General features: G+C 56.3%; 1 protein-coding gene across 2 annotated transcripts; it reads left to right on the top strand.

Annotated features, from left to right (window-relative positions):
* The first annotated feature begins 11411 nt into the window (after positions 1-11411).
* CCDC102A (coiled-coil domain containing 102A) lies at positions 11412-16122 on the top strand. Of its 2 annotated transcripts, none has more exons than XM_061445416.1 (8): positions 11412-12023; positions 12728-12930; positions 13046-13154; positions 13405-13521; positions 13607-13816; positions 14074-14244; positions 14381-14484; positions 15387-16122. In XM_061445416.1, exons 1-8 carry the CDS (start codon positions 11511-11513, stop codon positions 16096-16098), a joined length of 2139 nt encoding a protein of 712 aa, XP_061301400.1. In that variant the 5' UTR covers positions 11412-11510; the 3' UTR covers positions 16099-16122. The 2 variants fall into 2 exon arrangements, with proteins under 2 accessions (XP_061301400.1, XP_061301401.1); XM_061445417.1 differs by having other exon boundaries at positions 11453-12023; positions 15401-15665.
* Positions 16123-17125: the final 1003 nt, after the last annotated feature.

Here is a 17125-nt window from a genome sequence, read left to right as displayed (position 1 = left end):
GGAAGGCAACCACCAACAATTGTTTTCCAAGTGCCACAAGGTGTATCCACAAACCAGTGTCAGTGTGTATGCTGGCAGCCACTGTGACTGCCAGGACACACACCACAAGCCCCAAAATCTCAGATGTGGAGAAGGGGCATGGAAGGTGCATCTCAAGAGCAACCAAGGGGCTGGAGCTGCACAGCGAAGATTGACTCTCCCATGGAAGGTTTATGGGTGACAAGCTGAGTACTTGGCACCCCACCAAACCCTCAAGCTTCTCCTTTAATAGCTCAGTCAGCCACTGGAGGCAGTGAGGCATGCTCAGCTCATTGCCACACCATGGGACCATGCCCACAGGCTTTTGTCCTGGCTGACAGCAGGAGAGATGTAAACTCCACGGCGCTGGCTGCCCTTTGTGCAGGGAACAAAGAACAATAGCCAGCAGCTTCCTACGCTGCCCAGAACCAGCCTTGGGAAGCAGCCAGAAAGGGAAATGCTACAGGAAGGCTGGGACAGGCAATGTGTCACCCCATGAGCCTAGCCAGTGATTCCCAGTCCCCTTCCAATGGAGCAGAACTGGCAGCACCAGCAAGCTACAAGCATGTGGCTGGAGGAGCCCATGCTGTCACCATGGGTGGATTCACAGCCGTGCTGGAATCATGGTGCTCTGCTGCTGCTCTGCATCTCCATGGGCAGAGCAGCATCCTGGCTCCAAAATCTCAGGCACTAGAAAGGCAAAGCCATGGGTGCAGTTTGAGGTTAAGCCTGGTGTGCGGGGATGCAGTGGGGGCTGAGAGCTGACTCATCACATCCAGCTGATGGTTTTAGTCCTCCCTGCAGTTTGTCCTCACTGTTTATCTCTCACAGGCTGAACTGCTTAAACCAATAAAGTGAGTGCTGCGAGGAGCTCTGCACAGGGTCTGAATTCCTAACTGGGAGCAGGAGGAAAGCTGAGCTATCAGTTCACTCTCCACCCTCTCCCACGCCAGCACATCCACCTGCTGCCGAGCTGCAGCCCTGCTCACCCCTTTGCCTGCTACCAGGGGCTGTGGGTGGCCTTCGTCCTGCAAAGTGAGCAGAAGAGCTGTTGGTGGGTGCAGTGACAGGTGAAAACCCAGGGTTGGGGGGCTGTGGGTGCCTCACAGCTACGCCAGCCAGCTCACAGCCGTGCTGGCATCAAACGGGCTGTGGGGATGCAGCTGGAGAGACCCCGCTCATGCCTCTCCTTTGTGAGGTGGCAGCTCCCCGACGGGGTCAGATATCCCCTCACTGCTAACTGACATCAATGGCACCATGTGCGCAGCCCAGAGCTGGGACCATCTTCGAAATCATCATGCCATCTAGTGGGATCTTCACTAATGACAAGGCAGAGCGTGGCTGCTTCTGAAGGAACTCACAGCATCTGCGGCACCAGCTGGGGGATGCTGCCACATCATGTTCTCAGGGAAGAACTCACAGCCCCTCACCCCAGCACCAGGGCATCTGAAGTGCTGCTGGCAGAGCTTGGCTTGCTCCAGCAGCACACGATGACCTACCAGAGGCAGACAAAGGTACCTGTAGGTGCATGGCAACAAGGTCACTGCCATGGGTGCACCCAGCCCCTGCTAGGAGCAGGAAGGCAACAAGGACCCCACTCCTATGGAAGTGCTCCTGGCTAGGCTGGACGGGGCTTGGAGCAACCTGCTCTAGTGGAAGGTGTCCCTGCCCAGGGCAGGGGGGTTGAACTGAATGAGCTTTAATGTCCCTTCCAACCCGAAACAATCTGGGATTCTATGATTCCTGTCAGTCACAGGGTGCCTGGCCCCCAGTTTGTCACCAGTGCTCCCCACTAACCTTGCAGGGTATTGAGGATGGTGAAGAGGTAGAGCTGGGGGATGAGGACGATGCTGAAGCTGAAGAAGGCCAGAACCCAGGTGAGCCCCAGCACTGTTTCCTAGTCCTTCTTTGCCAGCCCCCCTGCTATGGCTGGCTCCTGCTGGCCCCAGCCCTGGGTCAGCTCCACATGCTTGGAGTCCCTGGGGTGCATGAGGTACCCAGGGTGCCTGGCACATCCAGGGTGCTTGGTGTGCCCAAGGTGCATGGTGTGCTTGGAGTGCCCAGGGTGCTTGGTGTGTCTGGGATGCTTGTAATACCAAGGGTCCAAGCTCTGCCTGCAGCTCCTGGCGTGTATGGTGTGCCAGGGGTGCCCAGGGTCCACGGGGTGCCCAGGAAGTTGGCACTCACATAGTTACATTCCTGTAGCCTTCAGAGGTACTGATGGAGTGGCATCCATACAGACATTTCCTGAAGACAAAACAAGCCTCCTGAAGAGGCAGAGCTTGAGGAGGTAGTGCTGGGTGTAGATGCTGAAGACCTTGATGAAGAGAAGGAGGTGGAAGTGTCCGTCCATGCCAGAGCTCAGGGAAGGCCAGCGTGCATCAGGGTGGCAATGACCTGGCAGAGACCCTCGGTGTCAGAGGCTAGTGGTGGGGCCAGCATGAGCAGCACAGCCAGGAGGTGCATGTGGATCCTGGTCATGTCATCCCCTCAGCTGCTGCCTGTGAGAGGCGGGAGGACAGGGGTGCTGGGGAGTGCCTGCCCAATGGCACAGCACCGTATGGCATAGTATGGTGAAGCATGGCACAGAACAGAACATGCACAGTGTGGCATGGCATGGCATGGCATAGCTCTACCTGGAGAAGCTGGCATGCCATGGCATGGCACAGCCGAACAGGTGTTTATGGCAAGCACGGTGGGGACAAGGCTTCTGCCTCCCATTGTCACCCCAGCAGGGACTGGGACCCCACTACCATTCAAGCCCATGGCTGCAGATCCCCAGCAAGCAGCTTGAAAGCCAACAGTGTCACCAGCATGGTCTACTGTGGTGCTGGGGCTTGCTGGCAGCACCAAGCTGGGGAAGAGGATGTGTCCCTGGTGCAGGGTGGAGGGGAAGGTGGCTGGCAGCAGGTTTGCACGCACTGCAACACCCAAGGCTGCTCACAGCAATGCCAGCTACCCTTTTGCTTGTTCTTTTTCAGAGCCTGACAAGGGACCAGGGCACAGGGCAGGGGGAACATTCCCAGCACTACCAAACCCAAGGACACAGCTGAGATTCAGTGAGGCCAAAGCAACATGGGCATGTCTGATATAGTTAACCTTCTGCCTCTAATGAGCTTCTCCCTGCTCCTGGCTCACCAGCCGCCCCTGTTCTCCTGTACCAGTGGCGCAGAAGGCTGGCGTGGCTCAGCTGGGATCTGCTGCTAGGACTCAGGTGGAAAAGGAAAGCATACGGTCATTGGAAGCAAAGGCAGGATTATGGAGGTGCTCATTGCCACTGTAGGGAGAAAATTGTGCAGCCAAAGCTTGACGAGCATCCAAGCTGGCCAGAATGGTGAAGGACAACAAAAATGGTTTTTGAAATATGTTAGTATCAAAAGGAGGATCAGTGGTAATGTCAGTCTGTTGCTTGATGAGATCAGTCACCTCACAAACAGGGGATGCAGCCAAAGCTGAGACATTTCATGCCACCTTCACCTCTGTCTTCAGCACTGAGGATGGTCTCTGGGTGCCTGGAGTCCTGCATTGGAAGACTGTGACTGGGGGATGATGAACTCCCAGTCCACCCTGAACTTGCTGGAGACTTGCTCATCCAGCTGGATGCACAATGGGGCTCATCCCACGGTACCAAAAGAGCTGGCTGATGTCATCTTGGTACCACTCTCTGTTATTTTGCAATGGTCTTGGAAGTCTGGAGAGGTCCCAGTTGATTGGAAACTGGCAAATGTCCCAGTTTTCAAGAAGGGTGTGAAGGAAGACACTGTAATTACAGGCCTGTCAGCCGCACTGCAGTGACTGGTGAATTACAGAGAAGGGTATCCTGGGAGTTATTGAGAAACACTTGAGGGTCAGTGCAGTCACTGGTCATGGCCAGTGCAGGTTCATGAGGGGAAAGACCTGTTTAACAAACTGAATTTCCTTTTCTGACAAGATCACACATGGAGTGGACCAAGGAAACCCAGCAGATGTGGTGGGTTTGGGTTTAGGAAAGCTTTAAATACTGTCTCTCACAGTACCCTCCTGGGCAAACTGTCCGTCACACACCTAAGACAAGTACATCATATTTTGGGTGAGCAACTGACTCAAGGGTTGTAGTAAATGGTGTCACATCGGGCTGACGGCCATTCACGAGTGGCGTTCCCCAGGGCTCGATTTTAGGGCCAGTACTTTTTCATGGTTTTATACATGATCTAGATGAAGGGATCAAATGTACATTAAGTTTGCTGGTGATGCTAAACTAGGAGGAGCTGTGGGTAGAAAGGCCTTACAGAGATCAACGTACACCAGAGAGCTGGGCAACCACCAACTCTACGACATTTATCAAGAGCAAGCACTGGATTCTCCACCTGGGACAAGGTAACCCTGGTTATAGGTCCAAACTGGGGGACAAGAGGCTGGAAAGCAGCCCCACAGAAAAAGATCTGGGGTTGTGTTGATGGTAAGTTGAATAGGAGTCAACAGCATGCCCTGGAAGCCCAAAGAGCCAACCATGTCCTGGGTGCATCAAGCATAGCATCGCTACCTGGTCAAAGGAGGTGATTGTCCCACTCTACACCACACTAGTGCAGCCCCACCTCAAGTCCTGGGTGCAGTTTTGGGTACCTCAACAGAAGAAGGACATCAGGCTATGGTGTGTCCAGAAGAAATTGATCCAGATGGTGAAGGGTCTCGAGGGCAAGACATATGAGGAGTGGCTGAGGTCACTTGGCTTGTTCACGTTGGAAAAGAGAAGGTTGAGGGGTACTCTCATCACAGTCTACACCTTCTTCAAGAGGGGCAGTGGAAGGGGAGGTGCTGATCTCTTGAGTGTGGTGACCAGCGATTGGACATGAAGGAATGTCAAGCTCACTGCCTTGGACTTCAAGAGCGCAGACTTTGGCCTCTTCAGGAACCTGCTTCGGAAGGTTCCATGGGATACAGCCCTAGAGGGCAGGAGGGTCCAAGACTGTTGGATGATATTCAAAGATCACCTGCTACAAGCTCAGAGGAGTGTTGCATCCCAACCAGAAGGAAGTGCAGCAGGAGGGCCAGGAGACCTCCTTGGGTGGATAAGGAGCTCCTGAGGAAAGTTTGAATGAAAAAAGAGGTTTACAAAAGGTGGAAGCAAGGACAGGAGGCCTGGGAAGAATACAGGGATGTTGTCTGGGAAGCTAGGGACCAGGTCAGGAAAGATAAGGCCCAGTTAGAATTAAACTTGGCTAGAGATGTGAAAGATAACAGGAAGGGATTCTATAATTGCATTGCAAACAAAAGAAAACTAGGGCCAACGTGGGCCATCTCTGGAAGCTATCAGCAGAACTGGCTACCCTGGGTTTGGAGAAGGCTGAGGTTCTTAATGACTTCTTTGCCTCAGTCTTCACTGACAAAGGCTCTGACCACATCACCCAAGTCTTGGAAGGCAGACGCAGGGACTGTGAGAAGGAAGACCTTAGGCCCACTGTAGGAGAGGATCTGGTTCGAGACCATCTTAAGAACCTGAACGTACACTAGTCCATGGCACCTGAATGAAATCCATCTGCGGGTCCTGAAGGAGCTGGCAAATGAAGTTGCTAAGCCGCTGGCCATCATATTTGAAAAATCATGGCAGCCAGGTGAAGTTCCCGACCACTGGAAAAAGGGAAATATAGCCCCCATTTTCAAGAAGGGGAAAATGGATGACCCGGGGAACTACAGACCAGTCAGTCTCACCTCTGTGCCTGGCAAAATCTTGGAGCAGATTCTCCTGGAAGGCATGCTAAGGCACATGAAAATCAACAAGGTGCTTGGTGACAGCCAGCATGGCTTCATCAAGGGCAAATCCTGCTTGATGAGTTTGGTGGCCTTCTGTGATGGGGCTACAGAAACGATGGACAGGGGTAGAGCAGTTGATGTCATCTACCTGGACTTGTGCAAAGCATTTGACACTGTCCCACACGACATCCTTGCCTCTAAACTGGAGAGACATCAATTTGATGGATGGACTACTCGGTGGATAAAGAACTGGCTGGATGGCCCCATGCAAAGAGTTGTGGTCAATGGCTCAATGTCCAGCTGGAGACCAGTAACGAGTGCTGTCCCTGAGGGATCGTTGTTGGGACCGGCCTTGTTCAACATCTTTGTCACTGACATGGACAGTGGGATTGAGTGCGCCCTCAGCAAGTTTGCCAATGACACCAAGCTGTGTGGCTTGGTTGATATGCCTGAGGGAAGGATTGCCATCCAGAGGGACCTTGACACGCTTGTGAGGTGGGCTGATGCCAACCTCATGAAGTTTAACCATGCCAAGTGCAAGGTCCTACACCTGGGTCGGAGCAATCCCAGGCACAGCTACAGGTTGGGCAGAGAAGAGATTCAGAGCAGCCCTGAGGAGAAGGACTTGGGGATGTTGGTCAGTGAGAAAATGAACATGAGCCAGCTTCAGTGTGCGCTCACAGCCCAGAAACCCAACTGCATCCTGGCCTCCATCAAAAGGAGCGTGACCAACAGTTCGAAGGAGGTGATCCTGCCCCTCTGCTCCGCTCTCGTGAGACCTCGCTTGGAGTATTGTGTGCAGTTCTGGTGTCCTCAACATAAAAAGGACATGGAACTGTTGGAACAAGTCCAGAGGAGGGCCACGAGGATGATCAGGGGACTGGAGCACCTCCCATATGAAGACAGGCTGAGAAAGTTGGGGGCTGTTCAGCCTGGAGAAGAGAAGGCTGCATGGAGACCTCATAGCAGCCTTCCAGTATCTGAAAGGGGCCTATAAGGATGCTGGGGAGGGACTGTTCATTAGGGACTGTAGTGGTAGGACAGGGGGTAATGGGTTAAAACTTAAACGGGGGAAGTTGAGATTGGATATAAGGAAGAAGTTCTTCACTGTAACGGTGGTGAGACACTGGAATGGGTTGACCAGGGAGGTTGTGAATGCTCCATCCCTGGTGGTGTTCAAGGCCAAGTTGGGTCGAGCCTTGAGTGACATGGTTTAGTGTGAGGTGTCCTTGCCCATGGCAGGGGGGTTGGAACTAGATGATCTTAAGGTCCTTTCCAACCCTAACTGTTCTATGATTCTATGAATGGAATGGAGCTACATCAGGGGAAGTTCAGATTGGACATGAGGAAAAGGTTCCTCACTGAGAGGGTCACTGAAACAGGCTCCCCAGGGAAGTGGTCATGGCACTAATCCTGTCAAAGTTCATGGAGTGTCTGGGGGCTGCTTAGTCATATGGTTAAGTTTTTAGGTAGTCTCTGAGAAGCAGGGACTTACGATGAGTCTGATAGGTTCCTTCCAACTTGACATATCCTATGATTCCACAATAATACCATTGGATGCTACTGCCAGGATGGAGCCAGCACCCTCTGTGCTGCCCCCAGCCATGAGGACATAGCTCCCAGCAATGGTGGGTGGCCCAGATGAAGGCAAAAGGGTCTTTTTTGTTTTCCACAAAACGGGGGAAAAAATGACTTTTTGTCCCAGAAGGCTTCACCTCGTGGTCCAGGGGCTGTATGTGGTCCACTGCAGCGATGTGGCCTCGTGTAGAGATGTGGCCTCGTGTAGAGATGTGGGGAATGGGGACAGCTCACCACACTGGTGCCTGCTGCAGTACTGTGGTGCCACGCAGAGCCTGCAGCCCCTCCAGGTCTCATTAGCCTCTGCTCTCTGGACAACCATCTGCCTCCATCTGTCTCATCCTGAAAACGGGAGCCCTTTGGGAATGCATTTGTGGGGAAGCTCCCGAAGCTGCAGGAGAAGGGTACCAGGAGGATGTTCCATGGATGACAGCGATGAGTCACTGCCCATGTCCTCAGGTGACGTGCCCTGAGACAAAGAGGTTTGATTTTTGCAAAGACAAAACACACAGATCCCATGTTGCTGCAACACATCCCTGAAGTTGCTGGTGTCACCAAGATGTGCACATTGAAGCCAACAGCAAAGTCACACTTGGAAAAGCTTTGCCAGCTTATAAAGCCCGGTTTTAGTGCCAGGAGTGGGTTAAATCTCCAGCCCTCCGGCACATACCAGCAGCTCTGGCCGAAACGCCTACAAAATTGCTTTACCGGCTGCAAGCGGAGCCACTGGTTCCAGATTCCCCAGACCAAAATCCAGGGAAGGGGCATGGGGAGCAAAGCATCCCCCACCTCCATTTTTCTGGGGTTGTTTCCAGCAGAAAATACCAGGCACAGAGAGAACATGCACAAGCAGTTGCAGTGTTGCTTTAATAGGATTTCTTTTTCTCTGCTCTGCTTGAGGATGGGGGAGAACAAGGTGTTGGGGTCCCATGATGTCGTTTCCATGTCCCGTGGAGCACAAATACTCTTGGCTGATTTCATTTTTTTTTTTTTTCCTGCTGAACAGCATCCAGCAAAGGGAAAAATATTCAGGCAAAATGGTGTTTTGGAGTTTTGTTCTTTGGTCAAGAGCAGGAAGGAGTCAGCTCAGGATGTGTGGGGATGCAGTGAGCAGTGCTGTGTGTCCGTCTGGGATGCGCTCACCTGGGGAGACACTCAGGTGGGGATGCGTTGAAACAATAGTACAAAGAGAAAAGATGATTATATTTGAAAATCTGTTAATCAGTAGAGGGTTTCTTTTGTATTAAGAACAAGTTGAAATTCTGCTATTGTGTATCTTAGTTACTTTATAACTAAATATTACAATGGTAGCTATAATGATAAGCAATTAACATAGCCATATATGGGAAGCGTATATGGGTGGATTTAGGGGAGTATTGTGAAACTCTACCGAAGCAGAACTCACGAAGTACCAGGAGTAGTCAAGTGAAAATAAGAGAATGCTGGCGTCCACATAATGGTTGGAACATGTCCAAGGAACAAAAAGTGAACAGGACAAGCTGAGGAAGCCTTCTTACTGCATCCGAGGAAGACCCCTTACTTCATCAGGACGACCACCAGAGGGGGGCTGCGCAAGCGCAGAAGAGGCTGATGTCATAATAGACTGATGTGGCAATCCTTGATGCATATGTATTAGTCAATGATGTAATCTGTGTTGAATATGTATTAGTGACGACATTTTTAGTGTATAAATTGCGAGCGCGATGTGACGGGGTTGAAGCCAGATTTGGGCGCGTGCCCCTGGTTTCCCAGCGCTGCAATAAAGCACCTCATATAACCATTCCAGTGGTTATGTGTCAGTTCTTACGCTAACACCATGTCTCAGTCTCCAACTCATGGATTTGGAGCTGGTTGATGCCAGTTCTGCAGGAGCAGCCAGAGCCACAGGGAAGAAGGGTCTGGCCTGCTCCAGCGCTCCAGCAGCACTCACACCCTGAAGAGGCCCAGGCTGGAAAGAAGCTGGGCCCCAGGCTGGAATCTGGCTGCTGCATGCAAACATCCGTGCGACTGCGTGTGAGCATGTGTCTGTGCACCACACTCACGCAGCAAGCGTCCTCCTGTACATGTCTGCAAGCACCCATGAGCAACAGCAATACCGTGTGTCTGTGTGCAATCTCTTGCATGGCAAAGCTCGCATGCAACATGCACATATGAGAACACGCGTGCATCCGTGCAAACACCCAAAACACGTTTGCATGCATGCCTGGGCACAGACACTTCCCTGTCACATACATGCACGTAAAAACGGCTCCAGAAATACCCACGAGCACGTTCCCTCGTTTTCAGGGGGCAAAACACCCACCTGCACACGCGCATGCAAGCATGTACCTACGTGCAGCACGTGTGCACTGCCTCCCACGAGGACAGCCGCTCGCAAACGCACTTGTGCAAGCCCTGCACACAGTAACACGCCAACCCCGCGCCAACAGCAGCACGAATCCCACCCCCCCCGGAAGGCAGGACACGCACTCGCGGCCCCGCGCTGGGCTCCGGCTGCGGGACCGGCCCCCGGCGGGAGGGGGGAGCAGGAAGAGGAGGAGGAGAAGAGGCAGGAGGAGGAGACTTGACCGCAGCGTCCCGGCTCGCGCGGGCTCCCGGCAGCGACGACACCGGTGAGGAGCGGAGCGGGACGGGACGGGCGGGACGCGGTGCGGGGCGGCGGGAAACTTGCGGGAAACTTTGTCGGGAAGGAAGGAGGGGGCGGTCGAGCCGGGACGGGACGGAAGGGACAAGACGGGACGGGCGGCTTCGCGCTGTGACGGGCGGTCCCAGGCCCCGCAGAGCCTAGCCCAGCGGTACCGGCCGGGCCGGGCCCCGAGGGACCGCCGGGCAGCGGCGGTAGCGGAGGAATGCGGCGGGTCCCGCGGGCCCTAGGCGTCACCGCCCGTGGCGGAGTGACAGCGTCCGCGGCCAATGGGGAGGCGCGGGGGGCGGGCGGCTGCGCCCGACGGGTGTCCGCGACGGATGGGGCGGGGGAGGGGGCCCGCGCGACGTCTGCGGGAGCTGTCGGGGTGCTCTGAGTCCATCCTAGCTCCCGTGGGTGCTGCGCAGCCGGATCTGCTGTGCCGGTTCCTGCCGGGACCTGAATTCGCTCCCCAGGGCAGCAGGACAACACAGGCCAGGGCTCGCCTTGGTCTTGTACCAAAATTTCATAATTTCTACCCAATATCACAGGATAAATTAACTTTTTAAGGCGTGCAAAGCCCAGAATTCCACCAGCCGCTGCTCCAGCTCTCATCCCTACCAGATTTGGCAGCCGATCAGAGCTGCACCATCCCAAAAACCTGTCGGGAGGCTGTGGGCTGGCTGTGGCTGGGTCTGTACTTATCCCATTAGGACACAAGCAGCCTCCCATTACGGTTTCCCGGAGCGGTTTACCCGTCTGGCCACACCGGGTGTGAGGTCCCTGCTGGGACGTTGGTGGGCAGCACAGGCCCTTTGTAGCCGCATCACTGGAGAGCATGCCCAGCTGTGCCGTGCAGCCTCCCATCTCTCCAGTTTGGCGGCTTCATCTCCTGTTCCAAAGCTGTTCCTGCCTCGCTGGCAGTGGATCCGTGCCTTAGCCCTCACTGGAACAGTTGAGGTGCAGTTGGTTTTCCCCTATCACAGCTCCGGGGATGGTCTTGGAGGCCCACAGACGATGTCATCTGGGTGACCTGATGAGGATGACATCATCCAGATAGCATGTAGACCGTTGTTGCCTCTGGTGTGCTGGCAGAGGTGTCTGGGCCAGGCTGGGGCAAGCTTGCTGGTGGCCGTGGTCCTTGCTGGAGACCTCACTGATTGTTCATGGGGGGACCCTGTTGGGGCCATCACCGGAGACCTCTTTGTAGGGTCCTCACCGATGTCTTTGTTGGAGACGTGGCTGTGGCCATCATTTGGCTCCTTGCTGGAGTCATCACCAGGGAACTCACTGGGGATGTTGCCAGTCCTCACTGGGGAGCAACATGGTCGGGTAGAAGGTGTCCCTGCCCATGACAAGGGGTTAGACTGAATGATCTTTAAGGTCCCTTCCAACCCAAGCCAGTCTTATGATTCCACGATTCTGTGACATGTCCGGAGTCCACACCAGTGACCTCGTCACTCAGTGTGCCACCCCTCAAATCCCCCAGGGGTCACCTGACCCCTCCTGTTTCCCACAGGTCCCTTGGCTGGTGATGGCCATGTCCTAGGGGAGACCCACCATGAGCCAGAGCGGGACCTCGCGCCTGGCGGGCTCGCCTCCGCTGCCGGGGGGCTCACTGCTGGCGCTACTGGCCCCTGAGCCCTCCCCGTCCCCCCCCAGCGGGACACCCTCACCAGGACCCCCCCCCGCACTGCTGGAAGGGGACTGGGAAGGGCGGGAGGAGCTGCGACTGCGGGAGCTGGAGGAGGCGCGGGCGCGTGCGGCGCAGATGGAGAAGACGATGAGGTGGTGGTCGGACTGCACGGCCAACTGGAGGGAGAAATGGAGCAAGGTGCGAGCTGAGCGCAACCGGGCCCGCGAGGAGGTGCGGCAGCTGCGGCATCGCCTGGAGGCCCTCACCAAGGAGCTGGCCAACCTGCGCCGCGACCGCGACCACAGCCGTGACCACGACCACAACCGTGACCACAACCGTGAACGTGACTGCGACCGGCTGCATGGGGAGGAGGGAGAGGCTGACCCAGAGCATGAGCCCGTGCGGGATGTGGGGGCCGAGGTGCCCCCGAAAGCCAAGGTGAGGGGCATGGGGTGTCTGCCTGCAGGTGGTGGGGTGCCCACCCCACACACTGCCTGTGTGTGTGTCCCCAAACCACCCCTGTCTGCAGCTGGGCCACAAGACTGCTCCCTGCCCTGACTAGGAGGGCTGTGTGGGGGCTCAGACCCCTCTCAGAGCAGTGGGAGGGGCTCAGACCTCTCTCAGAAAAGTCATGGCTCAGACCCTCTTGGAGCAGAATTTTGGCCTCAGACTCCTGTCAGAGCAGTTTTGGGGGGACAGGCCCCTCTTGAAGCAGCACTGGGTGTCAGAACCCTCTAGGAGCAGTGTCATGGGGGTCCTGGCCCCCTGTAGCCCTGTGCAGGGTGGTCGCATTAGCAGTGGCTCTGGTCCCTTTCTTAGGGCTTTCCCTTTGGAGGTGTTGGGCAAAAGTCATTGTGCCGGTAGCGGGGACAGTGACACCAGCAGTGCTGATGGCACTTCCCAGCGACAGCTACAATGCCATGGTGTCTGTATGGGCTTCTGGCAGAGGTCTGTGCTGAGGGGGGAAGGAACCTCTCCGCCAGCCTCAGAGCGTCCCTGGGGACAGGAGGGAGAGATGCTTCTGGGTTTGGCTGGAGGGATGTTCTTGCTTATGGGGTGAAGGGTGGGGGTTGCAGGGGGGTGGGAAGCCAGGGCTGTGCCTTCACCCTGTCCCCTGTGTTGAGCCACCTGTGGTGCCACAGGAGCTGGAGCTGATGGAAAACATCTTGGCAAGCAAGCAGGAGGAGAGCTGGGAGCAGCGGAGCAGCCGGGCCTCCTTCACCCGGCAGGAGCGGAGCCGCCTGCTCTGGGAGGATGTCAGCATCATGGAGGAGGATGCCACCAAAGTCACTGCCCTCAAGTTGAGGCTGGATGAGTCCCAGAAAGTGCTGCTCAAGGAGCGGGAGTGAGTGCTCAGGCTGTCACCTTTGTGGGGTGCCAGCTGAACCCAGCATGGTCCCCACCAGAATGGGACATCTCATGGTATCCTGCTGGTTGTCACCAGTGTTGTCTCTCCTCAGGGACAAGCTGGCACTCAGCAAGAGCATTGAGAAGCTGGAGGGCGAGCTCAGCCAGTGGAAGATCAAGTATGAGGAGCTCAGCAAGAACAAGCAGGAGATGTTGAAGCAGGTAAGCAAGGTGCCCAGGGAAGAGGGGTGCACCGGGGGTGGCCTGTCCCCCAATGGGCAGCATGTCCTTGATGGATGGACATGGTGACCCATGGCCACCTCTCCAGCTCCAGGGTGCACATTAAGGGTCTTAACTACTGCTGTTGAGCCAGTTGGTCCATCCACAGAGGTTGGGTAGATGGGTGCAGGCAGGGTTCTGGTGGTACAAGATGGGTGTTCGCTGCCTGCCTTGGATGCTGTCCCCCTCCTAGCTCAACATCCTGAAGGAGATCCACCAGGATGAGCTGGGGCGCATCTCCGAGGACCTGGAGGACGAGCTGGGTGCTCGCACCAGCATGGACAAGAAACTGGCTGAGCTGCGAGCAGAGGTTAGGACAATACCCAGTATGGGGATGAAGGGAGCAGCGAGGGGGGTCCCTGCTGCCCCCCAGGCACACCATGTCCCTGTCCCAGATGGAGCGGCTGCAGGCAGAGAATGCGGCTGAGTGGGGCCGGCGGGAGCGGCTGGAGACGGAGAAGCTCAACTTGGAGAGGGAGAACAAGAAGCTGCGGGCGCAGATCGAGGACCTGGAGGAGATGCTGGCTCGCAAGCGGCGCCAGACTGCCAGCGCCCTGGACACCGACCTCAGAACCATTCAGGCCGAGCTCTTTGAGAAGAACAAGGTGCTGTCACATCTCTGACACCCCCTCCCTGGGTGACCCTGTCACTTCAGTGGTGGCTCAGCATCCCCCAGGACCTTCGCAAGCCCAAACTCTGCCACCACCCCTCCTCTGAGAGGTGGCAGTGACCCCATCTTTGCTCCATCAGCTCCTCTGTCATGGGGTAGGGTGGTGGGAGAGATCCCTTGAGAGGAAGGAGGGGGCACCCAGCAGTGGGGTGGCTCTTGCCCGCTCAGCCCTCCACCACATGCCCATCATAGGAGCTGGCTGACCTGAAGCATGTCCACACCAAGCTGAAGAAGCAGTACCAGGAGAAGACAGCTGAGCTGGCCCATGCCAGCCGCCGCGTGGAGCAGCATGAGGGTGAGGTGAAGAAGCTGCGCCTGAGGGTGGAGGAGCTCAAGAAAGAGCTGGCCCAAGCTGAGGACGAGGTGGGGAAGCTCGAGCTGGTGAAAAAGGGCTTGGGGTGTGCAGCTCCACTCAATCACTAACAGCCCCATCCCGTCCCGTCCCATCCCATCCCATCCCATCCCATCCCATCCCACCCCATCCCATCCCATCCCACAGCTGGATGAGGCCCACAACCAGACGCGGAAGCTGCAGCGGTCACTGGATGAGCAGACGGAGCAGAGTGAGAGCTTCCAAGTGCAGCTGGAGCATCTGCAGTCACGGTGAGTGGGGGAATGGAGTGGGCTGCAGTGGTTACCACCAACATACTGTGGTGGGGTGATGTTCTTCTTACCACCATCCATCAACCACCATCTGCCCTGTTGAGCACTGGGCTAAGCATGCCCAAAGTGCCTCCAGCATCCTTGGAGGGTGCGCAGCCACCCTTGGAGCAGCCTTCCCCTCCCAGTTCAACCAGCACAAAGCTGCCCGCAGACCAGTACAGCCCAGTTTGAAGCTACTTGGGGTTCCACCTGCCAGTACCAGCGTTAGGGCAGGCTCCAAGCATCCCACACTGGTTTGGGGAGGGGGAAGGTGGGATTTATGCCCTTGAAGACATTCCCTAGACTTACTTTGCCTCCCCAGCAGCAAAGAGCTGAAATGGCCGTGAGAGATCAATGCTGCATCTCCAAGAGGTGCTGGAGAGTGTGTTTGTCATCTTCCTTTATTTTATTTGCTCATCGTCATTAAATCATAGAGAAATAATGGAGACTCCATCTTCCCCCCCCTGCACTCCACCTTAAATAATTCATGCTTTCCAGTAAAATGCAGCAAACTGGTCAGATCTGACCAGTTCCTGGGCTTTTGGATTTCAAATTTGATTCATAAATTTTCATACAAAGGTGAGCAAGAAGCTAAAACTGCCACAGGGTCCTGCGGATTATGGAGTCCAATTTTAGGGGCCATCTCTCCCTGCTCTGTACCCTCTGTGAGTCTGCAGTGCCCAGCGTGGTGATGTTTGGACCTGGAGGGTTGTAGCTGGTGCCTGGCTTGTGTCAAGCATCATCCAGAGCTCCCTGGCCCCACACTGGAAGTGCTGGTGCTGCAGGGATGGATCCTGCCAGGGTGCAGGGTGCTGAAGGGGCAGGGGGGGGCGGTCTGTGCGCACTGTCCCCCACCCCAACAGCTCCCCCTTGGCAGGCTCCGGCGGCAGCAGAGCACCCCACTCTTTGGCAAGATGCGCAGCACCCGCTTTGGCCCTGACGACACCGGAGACGGCACCAGCGACCCCGATGAGGATGAGGATCTGCAGATCCAGGTGCCCTAGAGCCCTGAGTCACCACCACAGGGATGTCCCATGGTGGGCCTTTGCCCACAGCCACCTGTCATTGGGTGGTGACCCTCATATATATGGGGAAACAGAGGCGTGGGGAAGGCTTTGCCCAGGGATGCTACAAGCCTGCTGCCTCTTAAGCAGTATCCATTGCCCCTTGGCCACCAGCATCTCATGGGACACAAATGTGGCCACCAAAGGCAGCATCCCTGAGCAGCCCAGAAAGAGAAACTGCAGGGCAGAGGGGCACCCAGCCCTGTTGCAAGCCACATTCTCCTGCCCACATTTTCTATGTGTATTATATGTATGTACGTATTTGTATATGATTTTTTTTACCAAAAATACAGAGCCCAGAGGGGTCCAGGCTCTGGTGGTGTCTGGAGTTGCTGGTCTGTCCCCACACTGGAGCAGGGATAGGGAGTGGGAAGAGACAACATTGGGGTTGAACGTCTGGCTGCTGGTGTCACCCAACTGCCACTGCTGCCCCCACACCTGGGGACGAGCTCAGCACATGGGTAAAAACCTATTGCTGTGCCTGCAAAGCAAGAAGCAAGGAGGCTTGTGACCACAAAGAGACATGCAGGGCTGCAGTGGGCAGGTAACGGTGCTCACCCATGGGTGCAGAGGTGCTCACTATGGGTGTAGGGGTGCTCACCATGGGTGTGGAGTGGTCACCGTGGATGTAGGGATACTCACCCACGGGTGCTGACCAGCGCAGCCCAGCCCCAACAATGCAGGGCCTTGCGTGGCTTTGGAAGAGCTCAGACACAACCTTATTAAAAATTAATATTTCAATGAGGTAATCCCTCCTCTGCCTTTTAACTGATTAGCTAAAAGCACGCCTCTTTGCTGTGCATGTAATTACTTGGTTTTTTTTTAATGCCCTTTTATTTCCAGGGATTATTCATTTCCTTATGGCCCCACAAATGGGACTGTGGGGCCGGAGGTGCCTGCGGCAGAGTCAGCAGAGTTTTGGGGAGCACAGGGGGGTCGGGGATGAGGAAGTGGGGACAGACCGGGACAACAGCTTGGGGAGAGGCTGCCGCCAGTCTCTGCGGGGCGTTCACTCTGAAGCCTAATGATGTGCGCGCATGGAGAGCTCTGTGCGGGGCGGCCGGTTGTGGCTTCGGCTGCGCTGGGCCGGGCCCGGAGAGACAGCGGAGGCGGCCCGGGGGGTGGGGGGATACCGAGTAGGGGGAGGAGCCTTGAGGGGCGGGGCTGGGGAGGGGCCGCGCGAAGCCGGGTCTCGCGGGGCCGCCGCCGCAGCGAGGGGAGCGGGTAAGGCCGGGAGGGACACGGCGGGGACCGGCTGCGGGGCGGGGGGGGACTGACACAGGAGCGGGCGACACTGCGGGGGGTGACAGCGCGAGGAAGGACGGTGCCGGTGGGAGCGGCGGGGACGTGGCGGTGATGGAGGGGTCGGGGGTGCCCGAGTTCGCGGGCGACCGAGGTGGGAGATCGGGAGGTGGGCTGGGCTGGGGTAGGAGTTGCCCCCCTGCATCTCTGAATTCCCTCAGGGGGATGTTCCCCTCAGAGGCTCCGACCCCTCTGGGGACCCTGGGGTGCTCCCATCACCCCTGTGCCTGGTCCCA

Source organism: Pezoporus flaviventris, unplaced genomic scaffold, assembly GCF_033815535.1.
Source record: "Pezoporus flaviventris isolate CSIRO_AGI_PZ_B2104156 unplaced genomic scaffold, CSIRO_AGI_Pfla_v1 ptg000004l, whole genome shotgun sequence".
NCBI classification, from domain to species: domain Eukaryota; kingdom Metazoa; phylum Chordata; class Aves; order Psittaciformes; family Psittacidae; genus Pezoporus; species Pezoporus flaviventris.
The sequence above is the reverse complement of the archived record's forward strand: the minus strand, read 5'-3'. Positions and strand labels throughout refer to the sequence as shown.